This window comes from Epinephelus fuscoguttatus, linkage group LG20 (genome assembly GCF_011397635.1).
Source record: "Epinephelus fuscoguttatus linkage group LG20, E.fuscoguttatus.final_Chr_v1".
Taxonomy (NCBI): domain Eukaryota; kingdom Metazoa; phylum Chordata; class Actinopteri; order Perciformes; family Serranidae; genus Epinephelus; species Epinephelus fuscoguttatus.
This window is the reverse complement of record NC_064771.1, coordinates 10,099,590-10,124,012: the sequence shown is the minus strand read 5'-3', so window position 1 is coordinate 10,124,012 and position 24,423 is coordinate 10,099,590. Positions and strand designations below refer to the sequence as shown.

The 24,423-nt window shown below is 42.1% G+C and overlaps 1 protein-coding gene across 12 annotated transcripts in view; it reads left to right on the top strand.

Moving 5' to 3' along the window:
* The window catches only part of cacna1g (calcium channel, voltage-dependent, T type, alpha 1G subunit), a 213,037-nt gene that overhangs the window by 105,025 nt on the left and 83,589 nt on the right, over positions 1-24,423 (top strand). For 7 of the 12 annotated variants that reach the window (XM_049562750.1, XM_049562749.1, XM_049562747.1 and 4 more), the window contains exons 11-17: positions 1,171-1,288; positions 2,809-2,964; positions 7,094-7,159; positions 16,575-16,668; positions 21,216-21,397; positions 21,857-22,183; positions 23,067-23,246. In XM_049562750.1, coding sequence (XP_049418707.1) covers positions 1,171-1,288; positions 2,809-2,964; positions 7,094-7,159; positions 16,575-16,668; positions 21,216-21,397; positions 21,857-22,183; positions 23,067-23,246 — 1,123 coding nt within the window. The remainder of the gene's footprint in view (positions 1-1,170; positions 1,289-2,808; positions 2,965-7,093; positions 7,160-16,574; positions 16,669-21,215; positions 21,398-21,856; positions 22,184-23,066; positions 23,247-24,423) is intronic. The other 5 variants (XM_049562754.1, XM_049562752.1, XM_049562757.1 and 2 more) reach the window with 3 other exon arrangements.

Below are 24,423 nucleotides of genomic sequence, written 5' to 3'. Positions count from 1 at the left end.
AGCAAAATGCTTCACTCTAATCGTAAACCATTGCAAAATGCTGTCCCAGGCTGCCAAAACACTCTCTCTCTGATCAGGGCCTTAGTTGGAAGATTAAGTTACCTTTGGACAGAGCCAGGCTAGCTGTTACCCCCTGCCTCCAGACATGCTAATCACCTCCCAGCTCCAGCTCCGAACCTCTTTTTATCTCATCCTCATAACGAAAGCAAATATTGGTGAACTATTCCTTGAATTTCCAAATGCCTCCCTGATTCCCTCATCAAAAAGCCAACAGGATTGTTTCATTGGATTTTGGATTATTGCAGAAAATAAACTCTGTTGCAAACAAACGTTTATGACCTTACATGTTTTGTTCGGCAAGATGACGTTCTATAATCTCATACAGCCATTTGTTAGAAACAGCCTTTGTAAAACACCTAAAAGCTCAAACATTCAAGAGTTGGGTATTTACTGACATATTTTACACCGTAAAACAAAATGTTAAGGTCTCTTAAGCCTGTGTTAACCACAGACATCTAAGCAAAAACCCATTTAAAAAACCCATTGACTTCAGCATGAGGGAACCAGGAGTTCAAAAGTATAAAAGTGCTAACTCATTTCTGGGGTTTAGGGCTCATTCCTGTACCACCCTGTACCTTTTACTTAGATGAGATTGTGCCTTTGTTTCTAGTGCCAGTGATCTTCATTTGCTTGAATGAGTACAAGGTGTCATTGCCATGGTTTGTGACTCTCTCCATGGTGCTGAACTCAACCTGGCATAGGCACTCCATTTCCACTCCCACTCCTCTTGGCAACTTTACTCCCTCAATGCATTATTGGCCAACTTTTTAAGAAGCACTGATTGTGTATTACCTGACTGACAGCACTCCATATATGGTGTTTTTGTTAACTTTGCTTCTTTTTTTGTACATAAAACTAATGAGTGAATCCATCTATTTATGCTTTTGCATGGCAGTCCCCCGGGCAGTAATTACCATTCATGTTCAGTACATTCTGCCTCAGCTGTCTTGCTAGCAGCAGGTATAATCAGTATGGTGGAGGCAAAACAAGGCTTTTCACTGTGTTTATTTCTGTTTATTTGTACTGTATCTAATGGGTTGGCCTGATGTAAACATTTACCCCTCTGTTTCCTGTTTGTTTTCTCCTTTTCCCTCCCTCCTCCTGTGTCAGTATCCTGGGGATGCATCTGTTTGGTTGTAAGTTTGGGTCCGAGACGGATGGAGGAGACACTCTGCCAGACAGGAAGAACTTTGACTCTCTTCTCTGGGCCATAGTGACTGTCTTCCAGGTGAGCATATACCCCTGTCTCCCCTTCTTTTACTCTGATACACATTTACATTTCACTGCGTTATGGCCAATTTAGCTATAGCTTTATATCTGACTCCAATCTGTTGAGACAGTAAAAATTTAACAGCAGGATGACCTAAAGGTATGCAAGTTTATCTCCCATCTGGAAGCTTTAACTTCCTGTGTGATCACACTGCAGCTGCTGAAGTGCCCTCAAGCAAACAACATCTTCCTGCCTTATTGGTGCTGACTGAACCTGTCCCCATTTGGAGTCTGAGAAGACAATTTCCTCTTGAATAAATAAAACACATCCAATTTAATATTTCTCTTCACTCTCCCTACCTGCCTATCTCCCTCATTTTCTTCCACTCTATCTAATTTCCATTTCCAAGTATCTCACAAAGGTTAAGTGGGTCTGCCTCTTGCATCATGTCACCTTGGATCAGTGATTAGGCCTTCTGTTAGGTCCAACATTTCATCCATTATCTATCCACTGTATAGTATTTATCACCCTTAATATAGTACCCATTTATAATTCACTGAAACATCTGATCAGGGGCAATGTAATGTGTCAGCATGTCTCACTGCAGGGAACATCAAACTGACATGTCTGTTCTTATAATGTTACACATAGGGGGTGTAATGTTGCTTCACTGATCCAGTCTACCTAGTCATGAAAGCATTTCTGTGTGGTGTCCTTTCATATGAAAAGCTTGTAGTGCGTAGAAAGTGTTTCTTCTTTTTGATGGATAAATACTAGAGAGATACCTACAAGAAATTAAACTTCATAAACACGCAACCTATGAAGCATTACAGGAGCGACTGTTTGCTAAACCGTTCCCCTGAACAGCAATTGTCCAGTCATCACCTTGCAACTGGACAGTTTAGATAGATGTCAGTCACCATGCCCACAATTTGAAGAAGCAGGCAAGAGTACCACCACGAAAGCTAAGCGATGTACTACTGTGGATGGGGGGGCAGCAGCAACATGTGTTCTAGTCACCTAAAAAAATTCTTTTTAGGTAGGACTGTTTTTTAGGTTGCTAAAATTTGTTTTGCTGCTGCACTGGTCCGCAGCAGTACATTACTTAGCTTCTGTGTCGGACTCCAGCCTGCTTCTCCAAACTTTTCACAACTAGCATATCCGTTGTGTGGTATTTCCCCCATTGTATACAATGAATATAAAAACTATAACATTAGCTCAGCTTGCAAGCTATAGCTGATAAAATCTCCTAGCAACAGTTGTCACTTCAGCTGTCAAAACCATGGTTGTCGGATAGAAATGAGAGGCTTTTTTTTTCTACTTCTGTCAGAAAGGACCCATGGTTTTAGAACATACCCAGAACTTGGAGACGTAAAACCACCACTCTTAGCAATGCCTTGAAAGAACGGAAAGTGACAAGTAAGAAAGGGGGATGAGGCTTAGCAAGCGGTCACTTCTCAAACATATTAAACTACTAGAATAATTGCTGAATAATGATGTACTTCTTCTCATTAATACTTTTTTCTTCTTCTCTTTAGATCCTAACCCAGGAGGACTGGAACAAGGTGTTATATAACGGCATGGCTTCCACCTCTCCTGTAGCTGCCCTCTACTTCATCGCTCTTATGACCTTTGGCAACTACGTCCTCTTCAACTTGCTGGTGGCCATCTTGGTTGAGGGTTTCCAGACAGAGGTATGACGTTGCTGTTTACAAATCCACATAAATAACTTATGTGAAAGTAAGTCTTTAAATCAATTTTTTTAAAAGCCAGAGAAGAAATCTGCCATTGGGTTGAGATTCTTGCTCTTCTTATAAATGCAGGTCAACTTGTTGAATCTTGCACAGTGATCTGGCTTGATGCCAGGTCTAAACATAAATTATTTCTGGAGGGGTGAAAATGGTAAATCACTCAATAAGGTGCTTATTTTTCAGCGCAGGCACACAGAACACTAAAAGATGGATCTTTACACCCACACATACATACGCTGTAGGCATTAGCCTATACCTTTTTCTTGCACTCTCTGCAGCGGGTTATGTGAGGACATGAGAGCACACTAGTTGCAGCGTTTCATTTTCCTCTCCTCTTCATCTTCATCTCGCTGTCAGCCTCTTCTCCTCCCACTCTTTCCCACTATCTCAGCAGTCATCCTCATTATTGTTCTGCTTATTTGCCAATGCAGTCATGCCATAAAGCACATCATAAGAAAACTATGTCCGCTAGACTAGACTGCGCATCAGCCCACATCACCCACATCCCGTTTCATCAGTCTCATGCTCGGATACCTTTTTTTCATGCCCCCCTGATCTTTCCCCTCCTTAGTACAACTCATTTTATGTCATAAAACAAAAAGTGAAATGTTCCCCTCCAACGCACTGTGTTTGTGATTCTTCTCTAAGACAGAGAAGGACAAGAAGCTGTTTAGAAACAGCAGCTGAGAAAAACAGTTCCCCTGAAAATTTCAAGGGGAGCAAAAAAGTTGAAACTCATTGAGTGACTTTTTTTTCCAGCCAGCCCATTTGGAGCATAAAGGGCTTTATTTAAGACAGATAGAGCGACTGAGAGAAAGGAACATAGGGTGAGGCAAGATTGAGAGAGTAAATCACACAAGTATTCAGCCTATCTCACTTTCCACTTGTCTCTCTCCTCTCTTTCTTTCTTGAAGGAGTGACAGCACCTATGCTTTGATCTCCGATGCTCTTTGGCTCTCGGGCTGAGAGGAGAGAGAACGGACGAGGCAGGGAGAGAGGTTGACAGCCTCATAAAATATGGATTAAATTTGAATGGGCTTCTCCTCCTATTGCGCCTCGCTGCTGTACAAATATCATGCGGATGACTGTGGTGAATGGAATGACATAGGAGGTGGGAGACAATGACCAAAGCTACTTAAGATGAAGGCTTTATATGCAAGCCAAGACTAGTGCTAATGCATTTCTGGAGACTTCCAGTCTACCAGACATTAAAATTGGGTTTTGCCAAGAATCAGTGACATCACGTTTGTCTCAATATGGTCAGAATTGTAATGGCAAAAACATCAATTTAATAAACTGATTAATTTTTTAGCACCACTTTTATTTAGTGTTGATACAAACTGATGATCTTGGTGCTTTAATTTAACTGGTGCAATATCTGTGTGGAAAAGAACTCATGAACCAATTATAATATCACTTAAATTTCTATGGCTACACAGGCAGTTAACCAGCTGGATGGCTGACGTTTGCTGTTGCTTAGCTTGATCTGTGTTTTGAGCACTCTTTACATTACGCCATACGTTACTCTGAGTCCTGATTCAAATCATGATTCAAACAAGTGCCAACAAGTGCCAGGGCTTAAAAATGAAGCCAACAATCCCCCCATTCATGACCCTATTTTATCAGGGCTTAAACTCATAATTAGGGTTGTTGCTGTGAGTGACAGGCTGTTTTCGAGGAGTCACCACAGTGGATGAGTCATATCCACCCCTCACTCCTCAGAGCTCCACCCCTCAATCATAATATGGTCACTCCAGAAATCCAAGATGCTGATGGCCAAAATGCCAAACTCCAGGCTTCAAAATGGGAGTTCAGAAACCAATCAGTGGTGTTACAGTGACTATGTTCATTATTACACAGTCTATGGATTCAAAAACTTGACGACAAAGTAAAGCCATTATAGTGTCGGGTTTGCTGGGACTGTTTATAGGCTCAGTGTCACATGTTATTCCCTGCTGCTGTTAGCTCGTGTTAACCAGGCAAACGTTGAACTGAGTGGGAGGAGAGCTGAGACTGTTCTTCAGCGCTGCGTCTCACCCACCAATATGTAACAGCAGCAACAGAAAGTTTGCTGATTTTTCTCAGTTTATGTTTGAATTTATGGTTTAATGGGCTTATTGAAGCCTTGTTGTTCAATATTTGAGTATGGAAATTACTTGAAATGCCCATCCCTACCAGCTGGCGCCTGTCCTTTCTATGGAGTGGGATGACACTTGAATGTGTAGGAGCTGCCAATGACCCAGCAGATCTCTATGCTATGCAACAGCTGTGGCCAGATGCTATAATTTTGGGTTGTCCATTTGTCCTTCCCATTCTCGTGAGCACAATATCTCAAATATTTCAGAAAAAGCCTTGAGGGAATTTCTTCAGATTTGGCACAAATGTCCACTTGGACTCACCAAAGAACAGATTAGAATTTGGTGGTCAAAGGTCAGCTTCACGGTGACATCACAACATCCTGCAAAAACACTTTTCTGGCCATTATTCAACAACATAACTCAGGAAAAGAAGGAAAGGCATTTGGTCAGATACTGAATTGCTGACTCTAATTTTAGATGACCATCATGAAACTGTGCTGATTGTATATTTCCTGTGTGCTTTCACGTTGAAGATGTGTGTGACTGGCTGGCGGAGGCATACAACCGTGAGGCAGTAATTTTAGATTCAAAGACATGAACAACAACAAAAAGACTCATAGCAAACAATGCTAACACTAGGAAGCTAAGTTAACTATCTACCATTTTAGCATCTTTCAGCTCATTGTTTTCTTTTTCCAGCTTCCAACTGTGCTGTCTTGGTTCATCCTTATCTATCTGTCTATCTCATAGTATCATTCTCAGCTGCAGCAGACAGCTGTTTTTGTTTAGCAAACAAGCTATAAAACCCCACTCTGCGCTACCTGCCTGCGAAATCTCCAGACACATACAGTACGTATACACACTCCCATAAACACACACGACCAAATGTAGAAACCCCTGAAGGTCTATTAGCGCTCTGTTCTGTTCTCCCCCTCTGCTCTCCTGTATCATCACAGAGCTGTTGGCTTAATTCTCCCTCTCCTTTTTCAACTTAACATCCTTTTCTGCAAACACTAAGTTTATTTTTAGTCGGCCAAACTTTCCCTGCGTCAGGGTTGCTAGGTAACGGGGCGCTTGAATGACGTGAGCCAGGCCTGGAGAGATGAACGGCCATAGAGCCAAATCACACAAAGCCACACACTATTGTGTCACTTCTAATATCCATATTGCTTTGGACATAAAGGCAGCAAAGAAATCACCTTATGGAGGTGTTATGTTTTTTTCAGTCCTCTTTGCCTGTTTTAATTTTCTTGATTTAACTCATCCTTCCATCTTCTTAATCACTCCATACTCTATTGCTTCCCATTACCCATCTCTTTCTTTCGTTGTGTTGCTCCGTCAGGTTGTGACAGTTTGTTCATGTGACAGAATCCAATATCCGCTGCAGAGAGCGCAACAGACCGACCTGTTTCTTTATGGAGACCTATTAACAGCAGAGAGACAAAAGCTCTTCTTCTTTTTTATTGCACCTCTCACTCTAACAATAAACATACATTTCACACATACACAAACATGTAGGATTCACACTGAGGCAGATATACATACTTGAGTCAGCCGCAGAGGAATGCTTCTAGGCTGAGCACATTATGTCCTGAACAATACATAGCTCATTAAATTTAAATGTCAGGATCATTTACATTACTGCTCTCTGAACAATTTTCATCCAAAACATCAATGGAACCAATGGAGGGTAAAACATGCCTGTCCTCTTCACCTCTACTCTTTACTGTCCTGACTTTTCATGCTTTCAACTAATTCCAGTTGCTGAAATGCACATGTGCAGCACGTGACTGCATACTGTGATCCAGGACAGTTGCTTTGATATGCTGACATGTTGCATGGTAAAGTGAAAATGTTACAACAGGCTGAATCTCCTTTAACTCTCTCGTTCTGCTCTTGTCTACTTGCTGTGGTTACACCTTCTCACCTCTCTGCCTCCTTTCCTGTGCGCGCCTCCCTCTCCTGTCCGGCTGCACCGATCACTTCCACTATAGGAAGTGTCCAAGCGGGAGGATTTGCATGCCCAGCTGAGCCTAATTCAGCTGCCTGTAGACTCAGGGGTATGTAAAGCACTGCAGCTCTGCCTTCCCGCCCTGCATTTAATAAACTAACCGCCCTCCTTTATTCTCCCCTCTGCCTTCCCTCTCCGCCCGTTCTCCTCACCCTTCCCTTTAGAGGCTTTACAGCTGCATGTCAGATCTCTCAGTAACCACAGCTTGGAGGTTGTCTTCTCATTAATAGTCACAACAGTAGCAGGATAACTCAAAGTATATGTAGGTCCTGAATGCTTTTGTGCAGCATTTTTGGCTGATTAGCAAATCAGCTACATCATTTATCAAATACATTAACATACAAAATAATAATTCCAGCCTATGCTAGCTGCTAGTGTCTCAAAAAGGGCCACTCCATCCAAATTACAAAAACAATCTGCTTTATTTTCTGTCTTGCCATTAGTGATATTGTGCCATGCAGATGGGTTCTGTTTTACTCACAGAGGTTTTTAGATCTACACTGCTGAAAGTCTTGCTGCCAGCCAATTCAACAGAGTACTGAAGTGGGAAGTAAAAGTCCAGTTCAGTTGCAATGAACTTGACTTTCATTGCAAAAAGTGTCTTGCAACTGGAGCTTTTCCAAAAGATGAGTAACTGTGATAAAAAAAAAATCTGGCTCTTTGAATTCAGTAAAAAGGAAGAGGTACAAACCAGTGTTCAAAAAAATCTAAGGGCCCTGATACACCAAGCTAATGGTCAGCCACTGGTCAACATTGGGCCGCTGGTGAGCATTTGTCACCCTAGTCCATGCCGTGTGTTCTGCACCATTGCCCCTCTTCTCAGCCTGCACTGGCTTTTTTTCGGCCAATTCGGCATGTTGAATTGGCGTCAGTGAAGGTGGAGTCCATCGTTGAATGAAATTACTCTGATTGGCAGTTAGCTCAGCACACGAGAAGAGAAATGGAAGTGAGGAAAGTAAACAAAGAGCTAAGGTCAAGAGAGAGAGATTAAAACAAATTTGTTGCATGAGGTAAGATTATTGTTCCTTAGCCGTTTAGCTCTTCAGCAGAGACGTTTCATAATGGTTTGTTCACTGGCGCATGGTAAATATGCTCTGCTTTTTCAACTTTGGATTGTGTTGTTAATGCAATAACTGGCTAAATAGCGTCAAGACGGTATTCCAGTTTCACTTTTTGAATGCTGAATACAGACTACCACCATCTACTGGTGTGGAGAGTTATTTCCTCTCACTCAGACTCAGAACGTATGCGCTAGTTGGCCTTTGGCTGTAGCCTTTGCGGTGTGTTCATATGCAGTGTGCTGGCTGAGACGCAGACAATGTGAGGCAACGCAACAGTCAGCTTTCGTTGCCGCTAGTTCTTTGAAGTTGGTTTGGTGGGTCTGGGCCTCAAAGAGTGAGGTCAGCTGCAACTCCAAGCAGCATCCTGGTGAACATCCAATCACAGAGCTTAAAATTCCTGCTAACAGAAATCATAAAGATAACTTTTTGTAGACACCTGACTATAGTTAGCAGTTTAACTCAATCAGCTGCTTTTGTCTGGGTCAGTTTTGAACAATTTTGGCAACTGTTGCACTTTGTTCACTTGCAACAACCGCTGGCCTCTTCTCCAAAGGAACATCTGCTGACATTAATGTTTATTGTAGTATTTAGAGCCATCCGTTTGCCCAAACTGATGGGAAATAAAAACAACATAATTTTGCAGAAAGTTGAAATAATTAAAACTGGTGACTATTTTAAGCCATAGCTAAAAGAAATAATAAGAACTGTTCGCAGCAAGGTTTGTGGATTACCCCGACTAAATAGAATATCTTTGGAAAAGGGCTTTGCAATTTAATTACAGAGAGTAATTTGTCAGGTCTCTGTGTGCCACTAATGGAATTCTATTCATTTTCTCTGTGTTGTGGCAGTGGTTTAAATCTCAGCAATTGAAATCTCAAAACCTCTGTTGATCCAGCATGGCTCAATACCTGTAGGGCTTAATGAAAATGCATGTTGGGTGTTTTTTGAAATTTACATGAATTTGTGGAACAAGAGGAAAAAGAAGAAACATAATAACAAATGCCATAACACCCTGAAAACGGTGCAAATCAAATTAGTTAACAGTACAGTATGATACAGTGCAACTGGCTGGATCCCTAAGAAACAATCAGTCTCACAGAAAAGAACCAAATTCTTTATTGTTGGCGCACAAATGCAGAAATGCATCTATGTTGCCAAAAGTAGAGGACCTCCAACATGGCTGCCAGAGACTGTCACATCATCTAAAAGTCCTCCAACCTGCTTCCTGCATGATGCCCTTGCTTCTGAAACTAACTGAGGCTGTGAGTGACTGTTCAGAAGAGACAACAAAGTGCTTAAACACTTGCATTACTTTGCTATGTGTGTGTGATTCTTTTCTTGTCCCTTTTAAAAGCAGACTCCGCATTAAACCTCAGATTGAATGCTCACCTCCCACCAGCCCTCCACCCTTCTCTTTTTTCTCTCTAGCCTCAGGGTAAGAATGCCGCACCGGCACTGCCAAAAATCTCCCTCTCTCAGTCTCTGTTTTATCTGGCTGAAGAATAGAGATGAAGGGAACGAGAGAGGGGGACGAAGCAGGGAGGCTGAGTGCCGGCTTTTTGGGAGGCCCCAGCACAGCCAGATGAATCCAGACGGACTAGAGGATGAGAGCTAATAAAAAGAGGGGGGGGATCAACTCTGTTTGCATGACTCAGGCTCTTAGGGCAAGGCCAGTACACTCTGTGAAATGAGGCCTTTGAAAAGATGGTTGTAAGTCTTGTCCTCATGTCCTCTAATTTTACACACCGTTGAATGCTATCCGGAACTGAGCCATGAGTTTTCCAATGGACAAACGTTCCAAATTGTTGAAACACAGCAGCCCACTGGGGGCCCAAGCTAGTAACAGGGATTTGAGTGGAGTCTGCTGGCTGGTCTAATGGTTAAACCTGTTATTGCAGTTTGATTCTTCTTCTAGATTGCCTCTTATAACTCTGTGTACACTGTATATGTTTCATACACTATTTCAATTAGCCATGTGTAGAAGTCTAGAGCTGCCACTATTAAAACAAAGATATTCAATCAAATGGAAAACTAAAATTTGTCTTTTAATTTGAAAATGAAACTCTTCATTATTTTGACTTTCCTTTTGGCAGTATCTATGTGCCTTTTAGCTTATTTATGTTGTTTTGTTTTGTTTTTCAAATTGGCAGAGGTTTATAATAAGTTAATATTTTGATAATAATAATAATTTTCTTGGCACTCAAGGTCACCAAACATTACATAAATTCAGAAATAAAATGCAAGAAGCAACAAAGTCATTGTGACCATGTTGGCGTGGTTTCATTTTTAAGTTCAGGATGCAGATTGCAAATTTATTATATATTCAAAACATGAACATTATGGAAGTGCTATGTTTTATGTTTTACACATGAGTTTTATTTTTTAATTTTCATTGTGCCAGTAATCACCTGTACTGAAAGTTGAAAATGAGAGCTGGATTTTTATAATATATGTGCAAAGTGAAAATACAATTTGATTAAATTATTTTGTTTCAATATTGGCACTCTTGGACCTCCATACATGTATTGCTGTGGTTGTCATTAATGATGTTAGTTTAGAGGTTTGCTGCTACAGCTCAGGTATCCAATCCAATCCTGGGCTGATGCGTCTCAAATGCAGCTGTAGTAGGATATAATTTTGGTGGACACACACACACACACACACACACACACACACACAAAACCCCCCAGAAAACAATTACCCCTCTTGCTCCTATCAACATCCACCCTCCGTCTTCCATTTACACCCTTTTTAAAGCAATGTAATTGAGATCCCCCTGTGTGCTGCTAGTGACTATTATTGTCTGGCTATCAGCAGCATCCCTGGTCTGGCCAATCTCCTGCTCCTGCCACCATGCCTAAATTGGGGTGGCGGAGTGTAAACAAGCTATCCGAACAACCAGGTTATTTCAGGATGAGGGATTTCCCTTGTGTCCAGACCCCCCACCCTTACCTCAGAGCTATCATCCCCACGTTTCCTTTCCCCAGTGAAACCACCAACACTTCCATCTACTCACTGATCTTGGCTGAATTCTCCCTGAACCAACAGCATACTCAACACTTACATACCAAGAAGCCCTTTCAGTAATATAACCCTATTCTAACCCTTATCTAGATGAGGGAGGTGATGCTCACCTCCCTCATCTAGATAAGGATTAAAACCAAAAACTACAAAAGGCTTCTCTGTTGATGACTCCCTAAACCAGTCTTATTTAATTCCTGCTCCTTCTTAGATGCCTTAATCTGGAAAGAAAACTCAGCGTCTTTTTTTATGCGGGGAAGTTTTTTGATTCACTCCGGCTGGATCTATTTTCATATGGAGGATTTGTTTTCTGACAGCCGAGATACGGATTAATGTCAGCCTGTGAAGAAGTTATACGTAATGCACTAGAGAGGGAAAGGGTGAAGAAGAGACAAAAGAAAGACACTGAGAAGATGACGCAGAAAGGGAAGATAGAGAGGGCAGAGACAGTGAGAGAGAAAAGTAACAGAGAGAGGGAGAAGGAAATCTGAAAGATCAAAATCAAGTCTGAGCTGGATTCATCTCTCCCTTACAGTCTGGTGTGGTTTCAACCAATTTAGCCGATTGACTGTGGGTTTCTAAATTGCTTTGTGCACTCCTGACAATCAGAGTGCTAGGGCAGAGCATGTCTGAGGTCAGCTTGATCTTTGATACAGTTGGTCAGAATTATATAGTTTAAAGTACTCTAAGTCTGTTTTAACCTGCTAGTGCCATCTGTAGATAGAGGCGTATACTACTGCTGCACATAGATTAGTGTTGTTTAAACTGCTATTTTTTATTATGCTGCCTAAAGAGTCCTACACTTTATGTTTTCTTAAAGGAATCATTAACTTAGTGTAGCCGAGATGCTGAGCCAAAAGAAATAATAGCGTCAATTAATCTTCTATAGTGTTAGTCCTGCAGGTGTAGAGGAATCATGTGCTTGCACTGACTTCTATTGGAAAGTTAAGCTATAATCACCTTCCACACATGAAAACAAAATCACAGTGAAGCTTGGGCTGGGGATTTAAAATGGCTACCTATAAAGAATGTTTGCTTTACAGTGTTACAGCACATGGGACTTTGAAAAGAGGAGGGTGATACATTGTTTAAATAAGACGCTGTTTTAGTTTGCACCAATATATTTGTTCTGCTGCTATTCTAATATTAAGCTATAATTTTATTTAACAGCGCTGCCAGAAATGTATGGAAGCTCTGAGAGGTAAAATCTAGTGATGCATTCATAAGGTCTCCTTTGTTTATGATAGGTAAAAAGGAGGTTTTGCTAGAATAATCTTTCTAAGTTCCTAAATTTTTTAGCTGTTAAAACAGATGGAGAAGACAAACTTTGTCCAGGTGAAAATCATTTTTTGAGTTAGGTTTTTCTTTTACCATCTTTGGAAACAGGCAAAAGATTTTGGCAGGGTTAAAAACAAGGTTTGCCAGGATCCTTTTTCAAAGTATGTTTTTTTTTTCTTTTCTTTTTTCAACCGTGAAACCAGGTGGAAAACTTTGGCAGGTGAACAATCATTTCTTCAGTTATTTTATTTTTTTCCCATCCAGGAAAACACATGAAAACGTTTTGGCAAGTAAAAAAAAAAAGCTTTGCCATTTAAATTTTTCAAAGGCTGAAGTGCACCACTACCATAATGTTGTGTATCGGACTAAGCATTCATGTTTCCTTCCAGGTGAATTGTAATTCCTTCATGTGCTCTAAACACAAGGTACATGACAGTAATGTTATTCATTAACACAATATATGCGCCTTTACATATGTACTTTTATTGGTACTATTAGCTGTATTTAAAATGTGGGGTAGTGGTGAATATCAGCCTCTTGTGGCTGAAATGAGTATTATGCAAGCACTTGTTAAAAAATTGATCCTGGCAAAACTGTTCTTTAGACAAGACAAGAAATGGATCATCAGATTTTTTTTCTCACTTGCCTCTCAGGGCTTCCGTAGAACAGTTGTGATAATGGAGATGAAATCACCATCATTTTACAACTCCGTAAAGTGCCTTCAGACACAAAGCAATGCAAATTTTCACCTTGTGTTATTCCTCCGAATTTTACACCTGGATAGTTGCTGTTTATTTGCTGCAGGCAATGTACCAACCATACAGATGTTCGATATAAGCTAGCCAGCAATGTGTGTGGCCAGCGAGTGGCCATGTTTTCATGTAGCAGCTCCTCCTTTGACTGATCTCAGAACTCAGCAGAAACTCTGGTTCTTTCAGATATTTACCTCGAGTCTTCTTTGTCCTTTTCATCTCTGTGATGTGAAATAACACTAGATTAAAGCCCTGGGATAAGCATAAATCGTTTAATCAAGCTGAAACATTTCTAATGGACACATGGATGATGATGTTCTCAGTGGGCATAGTGATGAACCTGTCCAGGGTCATTTCCTTTAAGCCAGCTGTTTTGTCTGTGTGCCTCAGAAAGGAGAGATGAAGGTCAGGTTGTCTCGTCAGTCTTCACCTGGGCCTGTCAGGTCTGGTCCGTATTCTTATACTACAGAGTCCTCACAACAAAAGCCCTGGCCTTGCTTTGTGAGTACACACACTCTGTCACGCTGACCTTTACATTGTCCAGAGGCTACTGCAGATACAAGCTCCTACCTGACCACCGCTCAGCAGGAACCAGACTCAACTGCTCTCCTCTCTTTCCCCCCTTACCTGAAGAGAAGAGAGAGGGAGAGGGAGAGGAGATAAGGTTGAGCACCCACAATGCTTAGTGCTGATGCTCCACTGGGTTTGTCCTATCACAGCTGTCCTGTCTGATTGATTGTGTGTGGGTTGATGAGCCCTGTAGGAGAGGGGCTCTTGCTGTGGTTAAAACAGAACTTTGTTTTTAAATGTTTGGTGATAAATTGAGGGGTGTGTGTTTGCTTAACAGTGTGAACATTTGTCTGCGGTATAATCTTCATGCCCAAACATGTCTAGAATGTAGCTAAAGGCAAATTAGGCATGGCTGTCTAAATACTACTCCCATAGAATCAGAATCGGCAAAGATATGAAATACAGATATGAAAGGGGAAAGAGAGGGAAGGATCTGCAGCATAGGGCCTTGGACAGGACTCGAACCAGGGCTGCTGCAGTAAGGACTCAGCTCTAAAGCTAATTTATACTCCCTTTATGTATGAAAATGCATACGTCCATTTCAAAAGTTTTAAATGTCACTGCCCTCATACTTCCATGCGTCCTTTATGATGGCATAAATACAGCCTATAGATGGCACTAGAGGGCAAGTCAAAAGTTTCACACAACAAACAAGGTAACAGTGGAGGAGATTGTGAAAATGCAGGCTATCTTTAAACGGAGGCAGGGTCGTAGATGACAGTGGTCTGTATGGCCATTATATACATCCCAACATATGGACAGAGAATTCTTTTTACTATTTTCACTATATGGTATATTACTATGTATTATTATCTATTACTGATTTGTTCCGTTCTGCCATTACTTAAATTTCTTCTTTGTCTCCTCCAGTCGTATCACGCTTGAACTATGCTAGACTGCCTCCATGTTCTCTGGTGGTGCTGCTCCGTTTCGTCCATATCCCTAAGCTTTCAGAAAACGTACACAGCCACAGGGACAATAACCACAGCGTACGGACAGAGGGGTCCATCCTTCTTTGTCTACGAATCTACTGTTGAGGATAAATGTGTCCCTAAGGGTATATGTTCTGTTACCGGGGCACTCCATTGGCCAAGTATTTTGAAGATTCAAAATATTAATCTGATTATCAGCAGAATTGCCTGTTGATCGTCATGACGTATAGAGGGAAAGAGAAAGTCCTACTGCATGTTGAAAAGAAAAAAAATTGAAATTGTTATTATAGAGAGCACAAGATACCGAAAAAAAAAGATACCGTTGTGTACTGTTATTAGTTCAAATGTAAATGTTAATCAACCCTAAAGGCGACTGGACTTGTTTTAGATTCTTGAAGGCATTTCTCATCCAAAAGCCGCCTGAGTTTCCTTCATCAATTCAGAACATAACACTTAGTTTTCATACCTTGCTATTTAAAGTAGGCATTCCCAGGTGCTCCGTGTTTCCTGCTGTGAGCTGAGATTTTAAATAGGAACAAGCCACTGTGTTAAATAACTAGATGCAGGAACGTGATGAGCACTGCAACCACGGCTGTCTCCAAGTAGCCCTCGAGTCGACTTGCCTGCTAATTCATTAGCATCCGCTCTCCTTACCTAATTTTCCGACACTTCACAAGTCGGAGGAAATCAGTCTAGGCCTCACAAACAGTGGCTTTAACTACAAGAGGGAAAAAGGGCAAATTGGTGCCTTAAAGATAGCCATACCCAACACACCTGCAGTAAACAAATGCAATATGCAGTATACATCCACACCCACCGTGTCTTTCTCTCACACTCTTGGGAAGTATCAAGAAAGTAATTTGTTAGTTTAAAAGGAGGTGTATGGTGATTAGGTCCTGAGGCTTTTCTGCACACAGTTTATTCACTTTGCTACCACAGAGGTTTGACTCACCGGGTCGGCATTCTATTAATCCAGCATCCACCTGGCAACCCTTGCACATATTAATGGAGTCTGCAGGCTCCGGCATAGCGCAACTAATACAAGCAGGAACTCTAAGGTTCACTGCAGTAGGTTTGTAAGTGGAAGGCAGCGTGAAGCAGCGCCTGGAAGAGAGTAATTAAGAGCTTGAGAAAAGTCTGTGAAAGATAGTAAGGGGAGGTAGTACGATATGTAAATGTGGGATAGTGAGAACGAATCAATTTGACTAGAACAATGATAGAGGGCAAAACAAGGCATAAACAGCTCTGCTGTTCTGAAAAAAAGTTGAGGGTTGCTGATTTACAGATTGCCTTACACCACGATGAAGTACACTTGGTGTGTGATGTGTGTTTCTGTGTAAGTGTGAAAATCGTGGACCTAGAGACCACACTGAAGCTCTATTGTAGCTGTGTACAGGTCTGGCAACTAAAAAGAACTGCCATGCGGCCAATGTGATGTACAACAAAAATCTACCTGCCAGGTTCTCTCTCAAAACCGCCATGTTGCATTTTACTGTTTGTGTTTCAGTGTGGTTTCTCCATGAACCTTCTCACTGTCCTTGCATGACAACACTTTTCATAGTTGATCTTTTTCACCGTCTCTCTGCCCCCTTTGACCTTTGAACTCTGGGATCAGGGAGACCACACCCTCACCCGCCTGCTTACAAGAGGGAGGTTGCCTCTAGTGACCGATCCGAGGTCAGATCTGAACTGAAGGATTGATGCGACACTGGGACTACAGAGAGATACAGCCAAGCAGGGATCTGTGTTTAGAGGCAACTTCAACCCACATGCTTTCTGTTAACTCTACCAAGAAACAGATTTTCACAGGTGCTCTCCTCTAACTCTTTGTGTGTTTTTTGTGTGTCAAGGGTGACGCTTCCAAATTGAGTTCGGAGATCGATTCCTGTGCACGAAGTATGGAGGATGTTAACGGCAGCAAGAAGGATTTATCAGCCTCTGCAGGTGAAACTGTACATGAGTATACAGACAACACAGTGCATGGCTGCACTCTGCTTGAATCAATGGTGCTGCAAGAGGAATGCAAAGGATTGAACTCAAACCTTTATTACAACACTTGGCAAAACTTGTACCATCTGTGTTTGCACAGTTAACTGCTGGCAGTTTCCCTCTCTAATCTTTGCTAGATCCCCGTAGATTCCGCACTGTTTTGTCTTTCTTACAAAATGGATGTAAAAGTTTGCGATACAAGTTAGGCCGAAGGCATCTGAAGTATACCCTGTACAAACATCCCCCACCTGTTCTCTGTCTGTGGCCTCCTGTTCTCAGCCTTTTCTCTGTAGGTTTCAGACCACACTCAGAGGGCACGTGCCTGCACAGCACCAAACCAGTGCAACAGTCTCATCCATAATTCTTCATACACCAATTCCCATACTCTCTAATTACTGTCCGTGCAGACTCAAAAGACCAATTGAAACACTACTGTATGGAGTAGAACTCCCAGACGTGCGGTATCATCTCCCCTCCAGCCCCTTCAGATGCTCTGTATGAAAATGCTCACGTAGCTGGAAGAGCCTAATATACGTCTTCTAGGCCTTGGATAAAGGTTGGAAGACGGAGAAATTAGCGTTATTAAAGTTGCATTCCCCTCTGCATGTCATGTATTTGTGTTGCTGCCAAACATAATATTCTCTCCCACGCATCCCATAAGATTAATGCCTTGCTGAAATATTCATGTTGCTCAATAACAGTATGAGGCATCCATTTTTAAGTATGCTGTGCTGCTTTACTTAGGCTGCACCCCTGTGGCACTCCTCCCCATGCGTCACCTCTTCCTGCTCTTCCTCCTGTTTTAATTTAAGTTAGCACTTTCATTCTCCTCTATTATCCTTTTTTAAAATCAACTTTTTGTTTCATTTTGTCACTTCTATCTGTCACCTCTGTCATTTTTCTTTCAATACTGCCATCTTTAATGAATTAATCTTATTCATTCTCCCCTCTGTTCTTTACATGAAACCCTAGCACTCCTTAAAGGAATACATAACCTCCAAAATGATCATTTGTATATCAATTATTCACCCTGTCTGTGTAATGTTGAATTCGTGAAAATTTGGTTTTTATGCCTCCAAGCTGAGGCAAGAGGCATTATGTTTTCTGGTTGTCTGTCCATGCATCTGTACGTCTGTGAGTTTGTAAGTCCATCTGCATGTGCTTACATTCATTCATCCATAATAACATTCTCTTGAACACAATATGTCAAGAACACCTTGAGGGGATTTCTTAAAATCCGGTACGTCCACTTAAACCGTTAGATGAACTGATTCGATTTTGGTGGTCAAAGGTCAAGGTCACTGGAATCTTGTGTCTGTTTCATTCTCGCGAAAGCGATATCTCCAGAACACCTTGAGGGAATTCCTTCAAATTTGACACAAACGTCCACTTGGACTCAGTGATGAAATGAAAAGATATCGGTGGGCAAAGGACAAAGGTTATAGGTCACTGTGACCTTGCCTCTCTCTCATTCTTGTTAATATCTCAGGAGCGCTTTGAGAAAATCTCTTCAAAGTTGTCTCAAACGTCCTTTTGTACTCAGCAATGAACTGATTATAATTTGGTGGTCAAAGGGTGAGGTTACTGTGACCTAGCATAATGTCTTTTTCCATAACTCAAGGACTCATATGCTTATTATGCAGAAATTTTCACACAAATTTCTAACAGGATAAAATGATGAAGCGATGGCATTTTATATTCAAAAGGTCAAGGGTCAAGAAGGGGAGTATTTGGTCAGATACTGAATTGGTGACACTAATCTGCTGTCAGGTTGAAGATGTGTGTGAGCAGCCATGTTTTAGAATTTGTAGTTTTTTGCAGCAACATCCATATTTGAAGCTTTTTCTACTGTCATGTCTACATATGAGTTTGAACAGACATGGATGTAAACTGTATCTGCAACCTGACTGCTTCACTGAGGCACACAGCCATGAGGCAGTCATTCTAGCTCTCAAATGCCTCCACCTTGAATGAAGAATGCAGAAGAGAAAAAAATTCCCGAAGTTATTAGGGGTTATGTTAAACAATAGCAAAACTATATAAAAACATCCATTTATAAATTCATTTATAAATTCAAGGTGCTTTCAGACCTAAAGCTCGCTTGCTTTAGTCTGAATCAGGGACCAAAGCAAGTGTTATTTTGTTATAAAGTTGCACAGTAGCCTAGAGCTGGTTTGTGTTTTCACAGCAGCATTTACAAGCAGACCAGATAAAATGCCTTGCGCAAGAAAGCTTCTCTTGATTGGTCAGAATTTCCATGCGCGAAAAATCCAGGAAAACGTTGAAGAGGAGAACTTGCAAGATAAATGCAACACTTTCTAATGTCACAATGGAGGGACATCTACACAGGTTGATTTTAGTGCTGGTCATCATGAACTATATTGCTGTTATTGTTCATTTTAGTCAAACCATACAGTTTGAAAACGAGGCGCGGCTCCAACTAGAAAACAATGTTTTGATGCATTGGATGTGCTGAATGTGCATATTAAGGCAGTACAGGAGGAGGTGCACATTAATAATCCTCCAGGACTGTAACATGCTTAACCCAAACAATGCCTAATGCAACTGCAGTTAGTTTGGATCGAGGTCAGAACACGTTCTCACCACAAACGAACCGCACCAGAGTTTGTTTGTAACCAGACCGAGACCACCTCTTTAAGAAGGTCTCGGTCTGGTTGTTTTTGTGCGCACCTGAGTGAGATTGCTGTGTTCACACCTGCCCAAACAAACATCACTTAGGTGGCAAACAAACTTGAGTTTGATTGAAAGCACCCTCACACAACTCCTACAGTATAATCCATGTCTCTATGGAGTTTGCTCAGTACTTCCCAAACACATGCATTTTTTACCCAGACTTATTTATTGTAAAATATTTCCACATTTGAGTAGCTCCTATGGGCAAGCCTGTGCGTTTGAATTCTGCTTGTGGATGCTGTTGAGCTCAAATGCATGCTTGCCCAGGTGTGCTACTCACAAGTGTATGGGACTGTTTAAGCAGAAATGTTTTAAATATTAATTTTAGTAAAGATCCATGTGTTTATTCAGTTTATTTAGCTGATTAGTTATTTTACGTGATTCCAGAGCCCATTATTAATACTAACAATTTATGTGACAAACATGTTATTTAGTTATTAGTCAAAATTACTGTGGAGAAAAAAAGTTAAATGTAAGCAGCAGCCAGGTGGAACTTTTGGCACGAGAGCAGTGTCCCCCACTTCCGCCTACACCCCAGATGCCATCTATTCTAGACTGAGCTGACTGAGTGCTCCGTGTCCTCACTGCTGCTGCAGTCTGTCTGTATCCTACAGGTTAGTGGATGATGCCAACGACCAGTTTCAACTTTATAAAGTCTAGCATCACTTGGGCAAATGTTATAAAGATATTTTGATATCACCAGGCATTTCTGTCGAACATTGAAAACTTTAAATACTGCCAGTGCGTTTATTGCGTAAATGCGGATATCCTCATATTCCGCATTGAAGGTCTGCGAAGAGCTGCGGACACGCATGCGGTTCTGTTCATAGTCTAATTGACTGCCCGCTCCAGCCCGCAGCAGCAAACGGGAGGACTAGGGTGTGAGCTTACTGTCCTCCCACTGCCGAACGGGGAAAGTGAAACTAAACGATGCTGTTGGGTCTGTCATATATCCATACCATGGTGATGCGGATGTGGCTGGCGTGAAGAGCAGCGATTGGAGGGTGCGCAGTGCGCAGTCAGCGCGTTGTTGTGCCTTCCGTTCGCACGGTCACAAAAAATGGGAATTAGCCCTTGCCGGGCAACACTGCCCGCGTGCGTAATGGCTGCTGTAACCACTGTATTTCCACAGTTAAAAGCCAGTACGCCACTTATTTATGGAGCCCTGCAAGCCACTTCAGTGTCAGCAATGTTTGTTTACAAATGAAGGGATCCTTTCCTCAGAAACGTTGTCAGAAGGCTTTTGAAACTGAAAGAGGAAGTGTTGAGTTATGTCTGCAAGTGATCTAGACACTGAAACTCTAGTGAAAGGTGCTACAATGTCAATACGATTATCAAAAGACCATCTGTCTACTTTTGCTGAAACGTAGGCCACTGCACAAAGCACCCTGGGATACCTGCAATGCGGAACAAGCTGGCAGTGCAACAAGAGGGTGTGACAGTTTACCAGTTCAAACAGTGCTCACATCTAGACAACAAATCAAGCTGCAGCCACAAGCATACATGTGTCCAGTTTGCCCAAACTTGCGTCCGCCCTGCACAGCACTTCTCGCTCCGAAAGTTGTGTGAGTTTTTAAATGGATGTTTTGTTATAGTGTTGCTGTTATCTCCATTTTTGAATTCTTTGTTCACCATGGAGGCGTGGGAAAGGGACAACGTTTTCTTAGAGTTCAGTGTAACAGGTGGTGAGTAACAGAAATGATAATTTTTTGGGTTAAGTGTTCTTTTAATTCTTTCCAACACTGCTCCCATTTGTTCTAATCCACTCCACTAAATTTTACTTTCTACATCCCTCTTTCCTAAACTAGTAGTGCCTGTAAATGGCCACGTGGACCTGAAGACCAGCCTGACTCCACCTCTAATTACCCACACGGCTGCCACTCCCATGCCCATACCCAAGTTGCCCGTTGGAGGGGACCCTGTCCTGGGCTACGAGTCCCGTCGAGGCAGTAACGTCTCCATAGACCCAGCCTGTTATGACAAATCACCGGTTTGTATATTTGTTATTCTTCTCACATTCACCGTACCCCCCGGCCTTCCTCCGAGTGTCTCTCTGAATTCATTGTATGCGTCCTGCTGATGTGTGGAGGTCGTAATGATTGATGATGATTAATGTGGCGTGCCGGTCTGACTCTCTACTTACTGCTGCTGCTGCCACTCTTTATTTGACAAACTGATGATCGGGATAAAGACTTGAGAAAATAAGCCCAGATCTCTACATCTGCTCCTGTCTGCCTGTCAGCATGAATCTCTATTCAATTCCGCTCACGTCAAGCCGAGTCAACCCAATTCAGCTTGGTTTATTTGCATGAAAGAACAACTTCGTCCAAGTTCCAAGATACAAGATCAACACATTTACATGCTGTTCCTCTTGTTATTCTTTTTTTTTCTTCCCTGCTTTTCATCCCTCTGTGCCCCTCTTACCCTCCTGGTCATCTTCCTGCTCCAGACCAGCGCCCAGAGCTCTTCTCCACACGCCCCATGGAGCTCTGGCAGCGGCTGGACCAGCCGCCGATCCAGCTGGAACAGCCTGGGTCGTGCGCCGTCACTCAAACGCCAGAAGCGGCAGTCTGGGGAGCGGCGGTCTCTCCTCTCCGGGGAGGGTGGCTCCAGCTCAGATGACGGGGAAGGCGGAGGTGGGTTGATGGACGAAGACGATGCTTCTCTGGCCAGGACGGATTCCATGTCCCAGTCACAGAGAAGACCCAGACACCGGAGGATGGAGTCAGTAGAGACTCGGAGCTCTATGGATTTGCACCCTGATGCTCTGCTGCAGGTAGACGCTGTGCATCCATCAGTTTCCACCTCTGAATAATTTCAGGGTATTTGTCGATAAGACTCTTAACCTGGAGCACAGTTGGGGTTGAAACTGTGTCGATACCACAATCTCCATAAACTGAAAGCCCCGCTCACTTGAAAGTAGTAACTTTTAGTGTACATCTTAAAATTATATTGTCAGATTTTTATGGCATCTTTCTTTGTTGCACTTACTGGAATGTTATTCCTCATCATAGTTCTAAGTAGGAGTGTGAAAACAAACACAACACTGCATTTTAACTTTCTGACACATTCACATATTTTAAAACAAAATGAAATAAGCTTAGGTAGTTTTAATGACAAACTCTCTGCAGATCACCAGTTGAGTTAACCAGGTTATGCTAGCATTTACCCTGACTCACTGACTATGAAAGCAGGCAGGCTACAGTAATGGAACTGTTATTTACTCATATGACATTGACAGTCAGGAGTTTGCAGGCTTTCCTTCCATCATAAGATTAGAGCAGGGATATTTATTTGCTGAGTAAATGCTCCTCTCTGGCTGATGAAATGTTAACAAGGGATATCACCTGCTGTCATCTTTGGCTGGGATACAACAGGGAAGGACTTTGCTTTGTGGCATGGAGGGGAATTGCTTTATGAGTTCCTTCAGCCCAGCACAACACTTCTGACAAGTTTGTAGTCTTAACAGAATCAAATAGAAGACAGAATATAAGTAAACAATTGTGCTCAGTAGCTATCAGACCTCTGTGCATGAAGCAAAGCTTACCAAATCTGTTACCATACAAAGCACCTACAGAATAAGATTATGAGAGTATAGCATTTATATGACAAGTGTGAGCTGCATCCTGTCCCTCCTTCCTGTCCTTTTCCATGTGCAGGTGCCCTACCTGTACCGCTCAGCCAGTATGCACAGCTCCAGGCCCCCTTCACTGGGACACTTACGGCCCCCTGAGCACAGCGACTGCAATGGAAAGGGCTCTCCATCGGTCCTGGGCCCCACACATGTCTCTCTGGAGGAAAACACTGAAGACGAAAATGCAGATGACGAGGCCAGCCTGGTCAGTGTGCGCGCATGTCTTCATGGTTGCTTTTCCTTCTGCAGATCGATCTGTGGTTAATGATGTAGAGCTGAGAGCTGAAGATGTAACATGTAACTTTTATCCATTCAAATGTATAAAAATGACCAGACCAATGTTACATATTTTGTTGTGTGCGTACGTCATCCCAAATGTTTCCATCAATGTTCAAACCAAGAGAAATCTCTAATTTTAATCAGGGATGCTGCCTGTGTCATTTTGCGTCATAGTAGTTGCCTTTTACCACATTGTTACATTGAGCGCATCCTTTGTATTTGTAGCACCCATTAGGAAGAGGCTTAAACAAAGACTATGTACTTTTTTCACTGATTTTATATACTGTACCAGGCTGTCTACATGATTATGTCTTCTTCAATAAACATACGAGTGGTGGTTCTTTTAAATCCATGGATATTGTTGGATCTGATGATAAAATATGCCAATATTTTTTAAGAGCAGAGCCCAGTCTTTGGCGATTGGTGCTTGCATATGTATTCACTCCCTTTCCTATGACGCCCCTAAATAGGTTCTGGTGCAACCAGTTACCTTCAGAAGCCACATAATTAGTTAAATTAAGTCCACCTGTGTTCAGTCCAAGTGCCACATAATTTAGTTTTTATACACCTGTTCTGAAAGGACCCAGAGTCTGCAGCACCACCAAGCAAGTGGCACCATGAAGACCAAGGAGCTGGAGAAGTACAGATCAAGGTTGGGTTATAAAAAAGTATGTGAAACTTTGAACATCCCACTGAGCACCATTAAAATTTATTATTAAAGAATGAAAAACAAGCCTACCAAGAGAGGGCTGCCCACCAAAACTCAAGGACCAGGCAAGAAGGGCATTCATCAGAGAGACACCAAGGAGAAAGATAACCCAGAAGGAGCTGGGAATTGGAATATCTGTCTATAGGACCACTTTAAGCAGTACACTCCAAAGAGCTGGGCTTTATGGAGGAGTGGCCAGAAAGTCTCATATGACTAGAGGACCCTCTTCCATAGGTTTGGTGAGTCTCCTACATGTCTTCTGGTGAACTCCTAATGTGTTCCTATTCCTTTTTTAAGTTCTCACTTTTTTTCTGGCCACTGTCCATAAAGCCCAGCTCTTTGGAGTGTACAGCTCAAAGTGGTCCTATGGACAGATAATCCAGTCTGTGCTGTG